Source organism: Periplaneta americana, chromosome 15 (assembly GCF_040183065.1).
Source record: "Periplaneta americana isolate PAMFEO1 chromosome 15, P.americana_PAMFEO1_priV1, whole genome shotgun sequence".
NCBI classification, from domain to species: domain Eukaryota; kingdom Metazoa; phylum Arthropoda; class Insecta; order Blattodea; family Blattidae; genus Periplaneta; species Periplaneta americana.
Window position 1 is genome coordinate 50604098 of NC_091131.1, and position 19291 is coordinate 50623388.

Sequence of the window (19291 nt, forward strand, 5' to 3'; positions counted from 1 at the left end):
AAGTTGCATCACCTCCAAATAATAAGGATGGAAAGCAAAATAGCGCATTTTTTTCACGACAGCCACACAAACATTTATGCTTAGAATAAATCGAAGGAATAAATTTCCTAGAATAAGTCTGATTTCTGCTTTATGATGAGTGACAAATAACTAATTCGGGAGTCTCACGGCCTAAACTCATTAATTTCACTCTTCTCTGCAAATGTTAACAATGAAAAACTGATAATTTTGCAAATATTTAACACTATTCTTACTCATATTCGTTTTAAAAATGAAATGATTGAAATTAGCACAGTTATAAGAACATGCTGATATTAAATACTGGACTCTTAAGAGCACATGGGTTAAAAAAATACTGTGTTTGGCACAACAGAAAACATACCACGGAAACAGTGAACTTTCCACCAGAACTGCTGGTATAACACGCAATAGCAGCAGATCTACACTTGCCAATTCTACAAGTTACACTGAGTGCAGAATCTAGCTTGCCATATTCACAAGCATTCTCCCCACTCCTTCCTCAATTAACTTGTTGCCCAGATGCTAAGACAATTCTGCCAAGGAAGGGCATAGCCCAAACCATGTAAGGCTTCACCGTTATAACTGAATGCAAATATAAGAATTTATTTATTTTTAAAGAATGTACTTAATTCCCTAAAATCTATTCAAATATGGTACTTAGTTTAACTTTAAAATTTCAGAGAGATTTGCAGATCTTATGGGCGAATTGCCACTGTTCAATACTATTTATATCTAAAACAATGTGAAATTTAAATTTATTACACAATTTTTTTTACCATTAATGTCCAAAATGATATTGTTTAGACAAAACAAATAACTTACCTTTCACATATTATCTGTCTGTTCTATAATGCTTTCATGCTGTAGACAGCACTTAATGTATTAAAAGTAACAAAAATACAATGATGTTAAGATTGAATTGTATTTATCCATCATAATTTTTTTTTACAGCCATACAATTCAGTCTCAATTTTTCTGGGCCGAGCTAAATCTGAGATAAACAATAGTTTTACTCTTTTATCTTATTTAATGTACAACAGTTGGAATTGTCAAATACTTAATCAATTACTATTTCAATCTGAAGAGTGATTTATGAATATTTACATTATCTTCATAATCTTACTGCTCCATGCATGGCCTCAGTCTATCATTCAAAAAGTGTACACTTCACATCTCTGTTGAAACCACATGATTATGTACCATATTCTCTTCCAAGAACCAACTGTCTTAAAAAATCCGGAAAGTATTAACTTAAAGTTATAACCATTACTAAATGTTTCAGTCTTGTGACTTACCATTCTGAAAATTAATATATACACTTTCACTTTCTTTGAAAATAACAATATTAAATATTAACTGTATCCACTATATCAGTGTTTGTACATTTCACGTTGTCAGTTCAACTTTATAAAATAATACAATCGTAACTCCTTCTTCTATGTCTTATGCAGCAACAGTCTACACATTGTATAACAGTCTTTGATGTTACCCCATTCTCCAAAAGTATTACCCAAAGAAGGTAACAAGAAAACTGCAGTCCTGAACATGATAGCTGCTGAAAGAAAGAAAACAAATTCGTTTCAAGGACTATCTATTGTTTATCTGGTGTCAAAAATTAGTTCAGATATAGAAACTTGAAGGTCCAATAGGAAGTCTACATGAAATGCAAGCATGGATTACCCAATTGCACGCACACACTGTGTTATATATATGAGAAGTGCAGAAACACTGAAAATAGATTAATTCCTCTGAGGATCCTTCAATTTCCCTTTATAGCTGAAGTACATGGATTGAAACAGGAAGTCTTGTTGTCAGCCTCCTTTCCTTCCAAAGGAAGAAATTAGGTTAAGAAAATAATCATGTTGTCTGTATGTTTCCAACAGCTTTTGAACCAGAAGTCCAGTTCTTATGAAACGTGATTTAAAAATCTCAACACTATTTACTAACTTTATTTTTAATTAGCCCAAAATATCGAATGTTTCCATCTGTAATTTAATTGACATAGGATTATTTGCCACAGGATAAATTTTTGCATGTTGACAGATCATGAAATTGTTACGGAAGTAGAATAAAAACTTTTTAGAGCAAATAAACTGCAGCCATGTAAATACTAGAGGTCACGCAACAATATACGAATGTCATAGATAGAAAAATGAAATGCATAATTATAATATATGTACATTTGACTCAATGTCTGGTTTCACCAATCATGATCAATACAATCATGATGAAAATAACATGTTAACCATTGTCAAATAAATTATTCTCAGTTCATCAACATTTGTTAATAATTGATAGTTATCCACTGATCATCAAATTTGAAGATATGGTTTCGGTCAATGAACAGAGTTGACCATTGTCAAATCATTGAAGAAATATTACGTATTTAGCTATCATGAAAATAATGGATGAAAATAGAGTGTTTCTAATTATACAGTTAGTGAACCTTTTTTAGTAACTAGTAGATCATTTTTATACAAAGGACAATATTCTACAGAAGCTATAACATTACATCTGCAGATATGGGTAGTTCACAGCAATTGTCATCGACTTTTCACAATTTTATTTTTTCTGGAAATACTTCATACTATGTTCTATTAAATATTAAACACAGGAACGCTATATCGTAATTTCAATTAAGAAACACGCCAAACGAATTATCTTTGCACAAAAAAAAACGAATGCTCCCTGGACCAAATTATCGTATTTTATAATTGTTTTAATTCAACAATTGTTTGTTCATGATCTCCAACTGAATCGCTAAATGCAGAAAGGTGACATTCCACTTTTATAAATTTTAAAGACTCAAAAAACTGTTTTACACATTTCATACCTATTATTATCAGTTTTAAGGACTCTTGATGTTCGAGTATTTATGGTACAAATAATTTTGGAGCATTTAAAGAATTCTTCATTCATCTATTTTGACAGGGCAAGAGGTCAGAATTATTGGACATGTCTTCTTTCTGCATTTAACATTATTTACTTTGAACGAAAATTAATATACAGCAAGTACAAAAAAAAGTTTTGAATATAAATTTTCTCTTTCAACAACGTAGGCCTATCAAATATAACAATGTAGGAAAAAGTTTTAATGCAAAATTAAGGCAATACTAATATATTATAAGTCTACGAAATACAACTGTAGAAAAGAGTAAGGAGTGAAAAACTGAAGCAATAATAATATACTATAGGCCTATACAGTACAACAAAGTAGGACAAAGTTTGTAATGCAAAATTAAAGAAAAGGAACATGTCCAGGATATATCCCCTTTCTGCATCAAATGGGTCATGTTTTGAAATTTATTCCATTTCCTTCATTTATTATTTTTCGGTATTTTCAGTTATATTACCACCAAAAATGTGTTTGATATGCAAATAACCCTTAGTATGACTGATCAATCAGAACACTTCTATAAACTGTACTTTTCATTCATATATTCATAGTGTTTTGCCCAAAGCAGTCTTTCACTGCAAACCCAGCATTATTAAATACTCTAATAGGTCATTAATTTGTTAATAAAATGCTGATACTCTCATAAATCGTTATAAAATCATCAAGCAAAATCCAATGGACGTTGGTGAAACCAGTCATAAGTCATCTGCTAATGTGCAACAGATTGCATAAAAGTTGTTTGAAAGAATAATGAAAGCAATTTAACTTAGGATCTTGGATTATGATAGACATCTATAAATATTTTAAATATTATGTATTTGGTGAATATTACAGAAAATTGTTGATGGAATTTCCAAAAGTTAAAATTCAATGTATATTTCTGTATTATAACAATGTCCATAATTTGTTTTCAATATTTTGAAGGAAAGTAGGCTAGAATTTACTCAGAACTATGCTTTTTATTTAACATGAGTAATAAAACAAAAGCAATCAAATAAAGGTAAGATTTGTGTGTTTAATTATAAATTTATTTATCTGTCTTTGCCTCATACACTGAAAGGGAACATGATTTCCTCTTCCTGCTCTAGTAGCCCATTCCATGCATGAAGAACACGCAATGCTGATAATAAATGTTTAGAAGTATTACCATCATTACTGCTCATAAACATTCTATTAGTTAAAAAAATTAACAGAAATAATAAGAAATCTCTTAAAACTTAGAACACCGAAATAAAAGACTGGTGTTTTTATCCCATGTGTGTCTATGGTCTCTCTTTCTGGCAAGTCTCTTTCATGTCTTCACTTAATTTTAATCTGAAAAATATAGGTTAAGGATTAAAAGTTGATGAAAAGAAAAAGGAAGAGAAAAAAAGAGAAGGTTCCATAAATGTAGCAAATTATGGAACTATACACAAATATAAGAATAATTTAAATCTATCTCTTTCTCATATAAAATCCAGAATTGAAGACAGTATAGGAATGACACTGAAGAACAATGTTAAATTTCCAAAACACATGCACAATGAGTATAAGGACAGTGACTTTTTACATTCAAGTAAAACAATGTACAAAAATGTTTAACACTAAATTAAGGAGAATTATATAGCAAAATTTTTATCAGAATCGAATATATCTCTACTTCAGCCTATGCATTCACTCACTGACACATATGCGCACACACATCATTTATAAGGTAATCATTGGGAAATTCCAATTTTATCAAGGAAATTGTGAACATGTCACAAAAGATTAATTATTCAAACAAATAATGCCATTGTTATTTTCTCTCCAACTAGAACCATTGACATAATTTCACTGGAAGTTAATTTAACTGTGCCTCTTCCATGACAAAAAGTTAATTATATTTGGATTTTATCAAATATATTCTATCAGAGATACAAAATAAAATAAAGTAGTATAACTGTAGGTACTTAAATAGCTTAGCAGAGCAAAAAAATAACTACAAATCTATAAAATTAACGTACGTAATTATAAGTACAATAATAATTATTAATGTATTTTCATTTGTTTATTTTTTGCACAGGTGCATTAGATATGAAAACTATACTAAACTGAATGTAGTTAATCATATAAATTCTCAAAGGCAAGTAGACTTCATGAAAGAGGTGTTTTATTCTTCTCTTTGAACTACGAATTACAGAGATGCCATATTGCCAGATACCAATATTTGTGGCATTAAGGGTTTTAATGCAGGAATGGCTATTCACATGACGTGCGACTTCATCTATTTATGTGTAACGTATATAATATTATATTGTACTGATAATTAATTTTATTTATTACCAGTACTAATTTTTAAAATAAAGAAAGTGTTCTATTTTCAGCCAATGTGAACAGCATTTAGCTGTAGAAACAGCACTTGTAACCATTTGCTGCATACAATAATGTGACCTGTTATGAGCACAAGCGAAGCAATATATATTGGAACCTACAATGCTACAGAGGTGAAACTATTTGGGTTTACATTCTCATACAACATCTGGTTTCCATGATAACATGACGTCACAAACTGAAGAATCACAGTGCGTGTGAAGTGCATTTTTGAATCTTTGAGTTAAGGAGAGCAGTCAGATTTGTTGGAGGTCCAGGGGTCATGGTATGAGTAATCAGTTCGGAGATCTAATGGTACTAATAATCGAGAACATTTGAAGCTGGTCTCCAAGACCGAGGGCTACTGTTGAAAGGTGGTAGAATTTCACAGATACTACATGATTTGAAAAAAGGAATCCTCACTCCTTCTGTCCAAGCAGTTACTCCTGCAATGGTAATTAGCTAGCTCTATGTTATTTTATTAAGAATACATCCACATATACATTCACAAAGTTGAAAAGTTGTTTTTCCGCGAATAATAACACTAAGGTAGTGGTATGTATTATTTTTTTCTCATAACCAATTACCAGTTTTGTTCCAGTTCTTGTATTTGAATGTTTAACACATGTGTAGTTATATATGTAGCCTTAACAGTGTGTACATAAATATTAATAGCTTCTTATTTAATGTACAGTATTTAAAGTATTAGTGATAAGTGTATATAGTGTATTAATTCTACGTCACAGTGTGGATGTAGTGTGTGTGTGTGTATACATACATATACCAAAATGTCATATAAACATTTGTTCTAATCTCAATATTTTCAAAGTTACACTAATTTTAAGTTGTTTGTAAAATACCTTTTTTCTTTAGTTTTAAGGGTAAAAGAATATTACAAATAGAGAATGAACTATTCAGAAGTATCATTTCTTTAATTGCCTAGTGTTCTGAAGCTAAAAATGTGTTGTCAGTTGCTTTATACAGATTTTGTTTTTCAATTTTTAACTAAAAATGACACCATTCTTATGCACTTATCACAAAAATTGTTACAAATCATACGACTTTAGGAACTTCTTTCTTTGCAGTTTAATTATACATCCTAAAATACACTCTTGAAGAATTTACAAGAATGGCGAGATTTGTAACAATTGTTGTGATCAATGCGTAAGAAAATGTAATTTTGTAGTTAAAAATCGAAAAAAAATTCTGTACGAAGCAACTATGGAATTCACAACACATTTTTAGCTTCAGAATATTAGCTAATTATAGAAATGATACTCCTGAATAGTTCATTCTTTATCTGTAATATTTTTTTATCCTTAAAACTCAAGAATAATGGTATTTTACAAACAATTTCAAATTAGTGTAACTCTGAAAATAATGAGATTAGGACACACGCTTATGTGACATATTTTGCTCAGAATGTCTTCGGAAATAAGCTTCGTAAGGGACGGTAAATCCTCATGAATCACCCTGCATATATATAAATATGACATAGTTTGTACTCATTTATTAGAAATGTTTTGTAGACAGAGAGATGAAGATAAAAATATCTTTTAAATACTGGACGTAGACGATCTACAGTTTCATTTTACTTTTTCTTTTTTAAGTATTAGGCGGCTGGGTAGCTCAGTGGCAGAGCAGCTGGCTACGGACTGGAAGATCCGGGGTTCGATCCCAGGTGGTGACAGGATTTTCTCATTGTCAAACTTCCAGAACGGCTCACCCTCCTATAAAATTGAGCACAGGGTCTTTCCCAGGGGTAAAAGGCGGTCAGAGCGTGGTGCCGACCACACCACTTCATTCTAGTGCCAAGATCATGGAAAGCATGGGGTTCTACCTCCATGTTCCCCAAGTGCCTTCATGGCATGTGACAGGGATACCTTTACCTTTTTTAAGTATTAAGAAAATAGAGAAAATGCATAAAATAACTTAAAAAAATTCTTCCACTGAAAGAAGCTTTTCCTGTTTGAAATTATTGAAAATGTTCACTTGGAATGCTACATCATAGGAGATATTTTCATCATTACCCCCATAGATTTTCATAAAGATATCTTGTCTACCCTCAGTGAAACTCAAATATTTTATGAAAGATTTGCAGCTTTAATAGACAGAAGGATTTGACACAAGAAATATGGTGAATGTTGAAATAAATTAATTTTCCTGTCTGCATGTGTTCTAGAACTGGTAAAATTGTATGTAATTTACGAATAGTAGGCCTACTCATGATATTGATAAAACTGGATATGCATTTGCATATGTGGGCAGCATTTCAACTGTATTTTTTATGGCAGGCCGCTACTGTTTAAATGTGACATTATGCAAATATCATAAGTTGTAATGGCGTAAAACCAGTTTTTTTTTTCCAGAAACATACAGATGAAAGCTCATATTTCCAATGTGTACTATTTCTGAATTCCCTGAAGTTCAGAGACATATGATTCAAAACGTCTGAGCATTAGATTAAATAAAAAAAATTCAAAGAAATCTATACCTTAAAAGACTTATTCTGTAGATTACGGTATGCAGATCAAGACACAATTGCTCGAATCTCAGAAATCAATCCAACAGAACAGTCAAAATTTAAAATCACAACTATAGCAATGAAACAATAAATTATATATATATATATATATATTTTCATTTGTTATTTAGCAATGCTGTGTTTTTGATTTGTTATTTAGGGATGCTGTGTCAACTACTAAGTTATTTAGCATTGATTGAATTGGTGAAAGTGAATGGTATATATGATAAAAGGCAAGATGAGGCTAGAAAAACATAAATCAATAGTTCAATTTACTATATGGAGGGGAGAGGTGAGGATATGGCTAACAGCATTTACCAGCATTGCAAATGTTATATTACTTCTAAAAATGTAAGGAGTTTCTGACATGAATTACAGAATATTGGCTCGTATCATTTTACTTAACAGCAGTGCGCTTTAACACTGTTGGGGGAGGAGGGGGGAGAGAGCTGCAGGAAGCTACTACAAAACATATGTGTTTTCATATAACGAAAGAATTGTATGCCACAACAATGTAAATTTATTTTTAAATTTCCTATACATGTATTTTTTCTATTGAATTAAACAGAGCAACACAGATATTCATTTTTATTCAAAACAGACGCATTTAAATTTAATCCTCTAGCAGTAAAACACTACCACGTATGCGATACATGCTATTTCTTCATGCTTTCGTGACAAAACCCTTCACTTAACACCAAGTAATTAACTTACCTTTATTACCTATTACCTCACAAATCATACATTTTTACACTGAAGTAAATATTAACACAAACAGAAAGTTTTCATACAAAACATATTTCAGTCACAAAGTCATTAACATGACATATATTATAACCAATAAGGGAAATCATAGTGTTCTGGGCATCAGCTTTTTGAACTTTCGTAAGATCAATCTACATAGATGAAAAAGCTATATTCACCCAAAAACTCTGTCGAATGGATGTTAATTTTCTACCTTTAAGTTTCTTAATTTTCTTCTATACCTCATAAATCGTTATATAAGGAGCAATAAATCAAAGGAGTTCCATAGCCTAAAGGACAAGGTGCTGGAGCAGTTAATCGTGAGGTTAATGGATCGGTTCTACCTGTAGCCATTCTTTTCGTTCAGTTATAGTAATTATGAGTCCATCATAACTGATTGGCATGAATATGATATTAATATTGTTTTACATACAACACGTAGCTGGATGCAGAGTTATCATGCCTTACTGATGAAAACAATTATTACTATCAGGACCAAGAAAATGAATGAGGAATTACACATGTAATAATATTTACATAATCTATGGCTGTCAATTTTTATATTGACCTCTGACAGGCCGGCATGAATTCGTCATTGGTTAAATTGCAGTAGTTTATTCATGTCAAACATGTATGCTTGTAGAAGAAACTTTTTAGATGGGTATGATGAAATTACAATATTTTCAAATGTTTGTCAAACATTTGCTTCAACAATGCTGTGACAGCCAAGATTTCTTGTTTATACTGGACTCATGGGAAGGTCAGATAGACTTCATACACTTGTTTTTTTGTTTATTCATTAATAATAAATTAACTCAATTATACATCATATTTTACAGTTGTGGCTAAAAATTTATACAGATGGATTGATTCTTCATATCACATCTAGAGGAGCAGGAGCTGAAGGAACATGTCCTCGCTTTTCATTTTACTATTCTGTAGGGGAATATACAACAAATTTTGAAGGAGAAGTTACTGCTATTTATAAATCTTTGCGAAACCTCTTATATAGATTAAATAAATAAATTCCAAAACGTTGTCATACTATCAGATTCAAGACAGTCAAACAAGTTACATTTTCACAACAGTTTACAAAAGGGGCCAAAGTTCATTTGTAAGAAAATTATCTATTACCTAATTAAGCTGGGGATGGGGGGGAGACAGTGGACTCCTTCCATTCTGATATACGAATAAACAATAAACTTATTGTAATAAGAATCCTTAAAATATAAGAACAGAAAAAAGAAAATTGTGCAAAAACATTATTCTTAATATGTACATGAAATGAAAATAAGATATTGCAGAGAGTAAAGAAATGTTACATTATTATAAATAGACACTTTTATTTTGTATTTTACTAATACATTTCTTATTGTTTCTGTATTTTATCTATACACATTGTACAGTACTTCTGTTACTACTAGCCAATCAAGACATTTAGCAACTACAGAATAAAATAAATCCACGAATTTAAATCATTATTAAAAATACATGTATACAGAATTATTACTCACCATTTATTTCAGATACTGTTGAAAATTACCTTCTTCCACGTAAGACATGCCTCACATCGTTTAAACAAATTATTTGCCACTTTCTATAATTCTGCTTCAGTAATAGACTGTATTGCATGTGTTATTTCGGCATTCAGTTCTTCTATAGTACAGGAATTATTTTGGTGAACTTTGCTCTTTAGGTTTCCCCAAAGATAATAATCACAGTAAGTTAGGTTGGCTGATCTAGGGGGCCATAAACCTGTACTAATTATCTGGTCATCAAAAACTGTCTACAGAATTATGAGCAGTATGTGCTGTGGCACCGTCCTGTTGAAAATATTCATAATCCTTTTCTTCCTGTATCAGTTCATTAAGAAATGGACGCTACATTGTTCTCATATACACATGCGAATTCACGTGGTCTTCGAAAAATATATGCCCTATTATCCACCATGTGCTTACTGCACACCATACCCCTATTTTAATGGGATGCAATGGCACTTCCTGTATAACATAGGGTTCTCAGTACACCACATTCGTACATTTTGAGAATTTACATGTCCATAAAGATGAAACCACACCTTGTCAGACAAACATTAGCTGTGGATCCAAATTTCGATTGTAAACATGTTCACGAACCCAATTACAGAACCTTATTCTTGCGGCAAAATTTGTCTGGTGAAGTTCCTGCATAAACCTTTGTTTATATGGTAGAAATTTCAGCAGTCTGTGCTAGTCGAATAAGTGATTTTCTGAGATTTACTTCTAACTGCACCTGAATATCCCCAAGTTTATCTTCAGTTAAGATGTGTTTTTTCCGTTTCCTCTGTATATCACAAACTGAACCTGTTGTATGCCACTTTTTCATCAACTTCGAAATGGAACATTTTGTAGGAATGCTAGAGTCAAACGTTTCTTCTATAGTTATTTTTTTCATGTAACATTCTACCAAAATAAATTCGCTGTTCAACAGTATACTTCATCTTCCAATGGATTATTTAATACACAAACAGCAGTCACACAACGTTCCGGTACAATTCTCAGAAGCAACTAACTGCTGGGTTGTTTTGTAGAAATGGCTTCCCACACTGCGGTCGGGAAAGCAGGAAGCTGGCCAGCAGCAGAATGATGTGGAGTTTCCTCGTAAAATGAGAGCACTATATATACTAACAGGATACATTCCATGATATTACAGAGATAAAATAAATAACCCCCCTCTCAAAAAAAAAAGCTCACAAAAACACATGAATCATAAAATAATACAGTAACAGAAAAGAAAGAACGAGGAAGAAAAAACAAAGAAAGCGACAGAGGGAGAGAGATAGAAGAGTACTTGGATCCAATAACCTCATGGTTATTAGTCGAGCATCTTACTCATCAGGCAACAGAACTCCTTTGAGTTGCAACCTCTTACATAACAATTTATAATATGCAGAAGAAAATAAAAGTTAAAATCTCGAAAATTAACGCTCATTTGACAGGATTTTCAGGTGGATATTGTTTTTCCGCCTATGTAGATTGATCTCATGAAAGTTCAACAAAATTGGTGTCCAGACCACTGTAAACTCTCCCTTCTAAGATGATAAAGATTTCTTTGATTACTGTAACTCTGGTGGAACTATTGTTTGATATAGGAACAAAACACACATTAGGGATATTACATCAGACACGTGAGACTTGAAACTTTCACACTGATCAAATTGTGTTTCAGTTTTTGTTCAGAGAGATAGAGTAGTGTAACAAACTGCCTTTAGTTTCCCATTCTTTATTACTGTAGTATTCATCTTCAAAGAGTATATCACATACATTACAATGGCTGCTTCTCTAGTTTGTAAATATATAGCTACCTACTCAGAGGTATCGAATAAGGTCATGTGAATGGCTCAAACAACGTAGAAACTGAGTGTAAATATAGGCAGATCCAATGAAAAGTGAAGTCTGCCTTGAGCTGTTCTGTTTTGTCACTGCTAGTTCCGTATGATACATAGAATATTCTATTAAATTAATAAAATGTATAATAAATAAATTAAATTAATGAATTATAAAGGTATAAACGAAATGAATAAATAACAAATAAATTAAACATGACATTAGGCCTACTTACCAAACTTAGACTAAATGTATTGCTCAAAGAGACCAACCTCTGCTCGCAATGATTTTTTGGGACTCAATTCCAAGCGCACTCAAATGTCATTAACCTTCCTTTTTTTTTTTTTTTTTTCTTTCTATAAATCTTCTATTTACAATTGTCATTTTTTATACTCACGGATGTTGTAAAGGAAGAGTATTAAGCATACAAATGCAAAAGAACTCTTATTTCTGAATACTTTCATCTAAAACTTTGCTTCAATTTCTTGTAATCCTTCTTTCTCTCAACATTTTCTACAATAAAAATTCTCTGAGCTACAATGAAAGTCATTTCACTTTCATCATTTGCCAAACATTAACACTAACACTCACAAATAAAGTGAAAATGAACACAGCATGCAATCAATACATTCACTCTCCACCGAACTGGGTTGTTGACTACTGGTAGGATTCCCTGCCATTCTCTGCCACACTTTCCTACAACATTTGTGATTTTATGTGTGCAGCTGGGAACTCCACCGTTCATTGCATCTCATGACGTATGTATTTAATTACTATCTCCTACAGACTACAACCCGTCATATACTGTCATCTGACACTATACATGGTGATTCGCGAAATTATACTGACATTTATAAAGCTTATTCCTGGGGTTATTTTGACCAGGCTTAAAGCTCTTCTGCGTCTACTCAGTCATTTCAAACACAGCTCTATCATACACAGACATGTTCCATGGTGAGCTGTCTGGCCCACACAATTCAATGTATGTGGCCAGATATATTGAAGTGCTAAGTGAAATTTCTAAAAACTTGTATATCTTGTTTTGCATAGGAACAACAAGCTCTACCAGGTACAAAAACCATTATAAAACAACGATTATTCTGTATGTTCTGTAAAATACAAGGAACGTCCTGAAATTAATTGATTCTCAATGCTAGACTATTTTTCCTGAAGGTTTTTCTTCTACATTCCCTCTGTTTCTTCTGGAATAGTTCTAAAAACAGTTCACAAATGACTTCTTCCAAATTCTATCCTTTCTAGTGATTTGTAATCACCCCTTTATCTAATCAATACTGAATAATACTCACAGTTAAAAGCATTGCAAAATAAAATAAGTATATCAAATAAAAAAAATTACTACAAAATCATATCCTATTGAAGGCAGATTTTTTTTATATTCAACAAAATTTGATTAGTTTTACAGTGATATTAGGAAAGTGCACAGGTGATGTTTTGACTATAGAAGTGGATCACTGTGCAAGACAAGAAAGTAAATAATTAAAAACTGAAGCCGTTTTTTCAAATGTATTACTTTCAACATCATATTAACAATGTTTATTGAAAAAGGAGATACTCATTAGCACCATGTCACTTTAATACAATGGGCAAGACTTCGGATTCTTGACGCAAATTTTAGCTATCACAACATGAAGCTCACAGTGAATGTGAAATAAATATGATCAAAAAGTTTGTCTACACCATCTGGTAGACTGATAATGAAATTGATTCCAAATCCAGACATGTCATCAGAAGGGCAGTGACTTTCCATATTAAAGATCTGAATTCAAATCCTATCAAGACCAAAATGAATTTTTTGGCAAACAAGGATGGTATTTGGGGTATGATTATGTAATTACAATAGTGCACAGCCCTTTAGGCTGATGGTTATAAATATTTTGCATGGAAGAAAGTGTATAACAAACACGCAACCAGAAGGGAAAGAAAGGACATTTAATTTTTACTCAAATACTCACTCTTTAGTTATCGCCGAGCATGCACAGCAAGCTGTACAGTTTTGTACATTAAGCCTAGAGAGGGATTACTTGCATCAAGATGATAAAACTATTACCTGCCACTGGATTGAAGGAAAAATAAAGATTCAATGCAGTTTTATTGAACTGGCAATGCATAAAAAACATTGAAAATAGACCTTTAAACCTCTTGATCATGATGTTAATAGAGCCAATTTCGTATGGATTGTGAAGTAGTTTGCCTGAGACTTACCTGTGTTATGTGAGGTCCGGTGGAGCAGGGGCTGACTGCTATAACCGCTCTTCTGCTCTTGCCTTCATGCGGTTGATGAATGCTTGACCCTTGCTCTTGCGAAAGTTCTCATATGGATCATTTAAGTTGATACCCACACCTTTGTACATATCGACTTTATCTCGAACCTACATAAATGTAAACATATATTAATAGTGTCTGTACATTTTATAAATATAGTTGACTCTATTTTTACATTTCCATTATTTACGTTTTCCGTCATTTACACAATTTCTTTCAGTTTTAATAATGTATTTGTTACTTTGAATATACAAGGGCCAAATTTAAAAATTTCATCCAATTTACACCAATCTTACCTTCCAGTCAAATCAATATCTGACAAAGTACAGCTGAATTATAACATGAAACTAAATTATGTTACAAACACCAAAATACCATTTGCAGCATACATGATGCCTATTATATGTTCTACAATGTGAAATTCATTACTTTCCTTTACCCGAAGACACTGACAAAAATCATGTAACTTGGAGTGCACTTACAGAACACACGAAATAGGAATAGCAATGTAATGAAAATATTAAACTGTTAGTTATAATAAGAATCTATTCCACAAGAATACGTTTTCTCTCTGAGCTAACAGCTGGACAGTAGCAGCAGCAGCAGCAGCAGCAGAAGCAGAAGAAGAAGAAGAAGAAGAAGAAGAAGAAGAAGAAGAAGTCCAACAACAACAACAACAAAAAGAGACACTGTGATCACTATGAACAGTAATGATTAAGAAAAAGGAATCTGATAATGTAGATACCAACCTCTCCACCAGAGATAGGCTGCTCTATGCCTTGTTCCTTTGCACCTAGCCCTGCTCCTCCCCAGCCCATTTTTCGAAGCATTTGGTGGCCTTTATTGCTTTCATCCAACTGCCTCTGGGCATCTGTTTTGTTGTATGTTGAACCACTATAAAAAAATCAATAAAAAATTTACAATCCGTAACAATTTATCGAAATAAAAACTTCAAAATATGTTCTCATACTGAAATATATGAAGTTCTTATGAATTAAAAAATATTAATATTGCTTGAAGGCATACTTCTGTAGATAAATAATTTCTCTGGAACAATTTTTGGAAATTAATGATATACATTTTCGTTTGCTAGTTCCATTTATATCAGAAAAATGTTCAAGGACAAAACCACTAAAGTTTATTTTGAATGAACTTGTATATTTTTAAGTAAATACATGTTACATTTTTAGTAAAAGTGATTAAATTTCGTTTGCAACACTTTCTGATGAATTGACTTGTAGGTACTGAAAATGAACAAAATTCGTCCCATGTCTCTACAGTCTACACAAAATATAAAGGTATTGACAGTTCTCTCTCTTACACATGGGAAGGGAGCAATATTGTAAAGTTGTACGGTGCGGCTGATTGCACCACTTGCCTACCGTATCAGAAATGAGCAGATGACGCAAACTCTTAAATTTGTATTATATGGACTCTTTTGAGTAGACGAATATCATAATTATTTTTTACGACGCTTTATCAACATCTCAGGTTATTTAGCGTCTGAATGAGATGAAAGTGATAATGCAGGTGAAATGAGTCCAGGGTTTAACACCGAAAGTCATCCAGCATTTGCTCATATTGGGTTGAGGGAAAGCACCGGAAAAAACCTCAACCAGGTAACTTGCTCCAACCAGGAATCGAACCTGGGCCACCTGATTTTGCGGCCAGACGTGCTAACCGTTACTCCACAGGTGTGGACCAAATATTATGATAATTATTAGGCTATAATAATTATTATTATTACTTATTATTATTAGTCTATTATTATTATTATTATTATTATTATTATTACTATTATTATTATTATAACAGTAATACAAGACTAAGTGAATGTGAATATGGTACAGTGTACAAACAATATGCAGTATAAATTGTAATCAAAATTTCATGCTATAAATTTGAAGTTATAATGGAAAAACAGGAAAGATAGGAGAAAGCTGGGTTTGCAGTGAAAGACCAGACCTTGGGCAGAACACTAAATGAAATGAATGGAAAAACAATTTTTAGCCTATTTGATTTTATCCTGATGACTTAAATAGGGCAAAAGATGGTACTGATCCTATTTCTGACGATTCTACAAGGTGGATAATAAAGTAATCCATTTGCAATCATATCACTAAATGAAGTTACATTACTCAAAATATGGACAGAGATTTTAACAATTCACACAGGTGACATATTGACTTTCCGAGACATACCAGTGTTTGAGTAAAAGTTTATTTCACAGAACCATGAGGAGTGATGAGAAACAACTGAAGTAGTGTCATTTCTCTTCATTAACATCTTGCAGCTATTAATTTTTGGAACAACTGGATAATACCCACGGCAGAGCAATATCAATAGTCGACATTACTTGCTGGCCACTAGTCACCAGGCCGTACCGAGCCGTGCCAAACAAAACACAATCGAAATGGTGGTAGTAAAATTCGCGACTATATTCTTAAATAATTCACTGCATTAGTCAAGTGCAAGGTTTTATGTAGTTCAACGGCGGTGTTTTGAACGCATTAAAAGAAATGCAGATGTAGTAAGATCTTAAAGTAGGTTATCACAAGGAAATGAACATGAAAAAAGGCGTGTTTGACGGAATATCATTCAAATGACGGAAAGTAAATTTGCGGTTAATGTTCGCCAAAGCGTTAAGTACGTAATTATGACCGCGTTGTCGTTTTATTTCTGGCGTAGAGAAAAATACCCAGCCTTTTACGAAAAAATTTAGGGTCCATGAAATTATTCACCGCTTTGATTATAGGCCTATTATTGTTTATCAATGTTACCAAACAAAATGTAAATGAACTTCATGTTAAAATCTCCTGTCACTTCCCCATCCCTAACCTAACCTAACCTAACCTTCTCCCATTCCTCGACCTCATATTACTTATCACGTGCGGCTCGTGACAGGATATTGCCTGTCTGCGCATGCGCGGACTTGGCTAATAAAAAACTAATCTAACCAAACCAAACCTTCGTATATCCAAGGTCTGTAACCGGAACAAGAAGGGATCTCAATCATTTAATCTGCAATGTACACGCGAAAATAAATTCAAGGATCACGCTTCCACTGCATGAGAGGTCTGCGCATGCACTACAGCAAAACTGTTTCTGTCGCGAGCCTCTCATCTAAGCCACTCGTCATAATTTACCCGCAATATTTGCGCAAATACACCTTGTACCAAACGAAATGGCGTTCCTGTGCTTAAGTCACGTAGATTTACTTGCAATCTTCTATGCCATATCAATAAATTTAGGAATGCAGTTATATTGTCAGACTCCAAAGCAGCTATTCTATCAATCGTCTCTAAACACACACCTTCATCTCAAACAGCAGAAATAACTAAAATGCTCTCTCAATTAATATCACTCAATAAAAGAATTATTGTATTCCAATGGATACCATCCCATTGTGGAATCCTGGGAAACGAGAATGTGGATGCTTTAGCAAAGAAGGGCAGCACTGCTACTTACAGACCTGTTACTAAATCTACGTATTACTCTGTGAAGAGATTTATTAAATCTACATACTTAGACTTCAACAAACAAAATTTGATAACTCAATCCCAAGGGAAAAAATGGAACTCTCTGCATCAAAATCCACAGTTAATTCCCGATTTACCACGAAAATCGTCTGTAGCTGCATTTAGATTGGCAACAGGCCATGATTGTTTGGTCAAACACCTGTATAGAATTGGAATATATCAGTCCCCTAACTGCCCATTGTGCAACTCAAACCAAGAAATGGATTCGGAACATCTCAAAATCTGTGCTTCATTGGCTGGTCATGATAATATCTTTGAAAAATATTGGAGTGCAAGAGGTCAAATGACTTTATTGTCAAACGCCTGGCATTAGAAAACAACATATTTGCGCAAATATACCTTGTAGCTAACAGTGGTGCTATCTCTCAGTAATGTTCAGAACGAAGGAGGCAGAGAAAGAAAAGAAACAAATTTCTCCCTCCAATGACGCCACACACCAACATAGTGTTCATATGTTGGCGAGATTGTGTATTTAATTAAATTTGGTGCTAAATGTAACGGCACGGTTCAAAGATACCATGGTAATTCTCCAGTATAGCGTCGTTTTTTATATTAAAATCTAAATTCTTTATGACTGTGTGCAGAGAAGAAACACTACCATGGAATATTCCGCACCTCGTAGCAAAATTTTAATCTTTTTTAATGTAATTGGTAATATAAATACACATGCTGCTGGAATAACTACGAAAATAATAGCCACAACAGAACATCAATAATTTCTGTGACACAGTAACGAAGATTAAACTCTTCCAAACAAAACAGCTGGCTATCACGTGCTCGCTGCGAAACAGTTGACAACACAAACCTATCACCATTGGCTTGTTTGAGGTTACCATGGTGACACCTTGAAGCTGTTGAACTGTTAATACCTTTCTAGGTCTGAATACACTGTATATACAGATGATGATCAGGAAACAGTCATAGAAGCAGACAACATGCCAAAAACCATTTTTTTTTTGGTATAAGGAAGCTGAAGATGTTTATTTGTGTGAAATTATCACAATATACTTTTTGCAATATTAGAATACTTTCTCTTTACACTTGGTAGTGTAAAAGTAAAACGACACTTTTCCACAAAATCTATAAGTTGTTGGGATAGTATTAGTCTTACCACACAAAAGGAAATTAACATATATGACATATGCAACTTAATTAACAAGAATAAGAAGTTGCATAATTCAGACCAACAACTATTTAAGCAAATAAAAAATTACTAGTTTACTAACAGGAAAGATGGTGGTGTAGGACTCCTCTCTGGACTCCTCTGCTGGGGTTGTTGCCGAGGACTTCTAGACCTTGACCTTGATCCTGATCTCGACCTAGATCGTGACCTGTAAGAAATTATAATGTAAACATACACTAATGTGCAGAACTGCAGTGCTGAACATTGTACTTATTTTTTTATTTATGACACAGGAGCTTATTGTAAGAGAGAATTCATTATCAGTGCTGATAGGATGGAAAACAAGAATAATGGGGAGATAGAATCCAGCCTGCAAAGCAACTGATTATTCAATGGCTCTATTAAATTACGGAGATATTTCAGAATTAGTGAAAGATGATATTATAATACAGGGGTAATGATACA

General features: G+C 32.9%; 1 protein-coding gene across 5 annotated transcripts in view; it reads right to left on the bottom strand.

Moving 5' to 3' along the window:
• Positions 1-924: 924 nt before the first annotated feature.
• The window catches only part of scaf6 (SR-related CTD associated factor 6), a 45034-nt gene continuing 26667 nt past the window's right edge, over positions 925-19291 (bottom strand). For 2 of the 5 annotated variants that reach the window (XM_069847180.1, XM_069847176.1), the window contains exons 13-16: positions 18930-19034; positions 14914-15058; positions 14105-14271; positions 925-1576 (exon numbers count right to left, since the gene is read on the bottom strand). In XM_069847180.1, the coding sequence (XP_069703281.1) occupies positions 14143-14271; positions 14914-15058; positions 18930-19034 (379 nt within the window). In that variant the 3' untranslated portion in view covers positions 925-1576; positions 14105-14142. The other 3 variants (XM_069847177.1, XM_069847178.1, XM_069847179.1) reach the window with 3 other exon arrangements.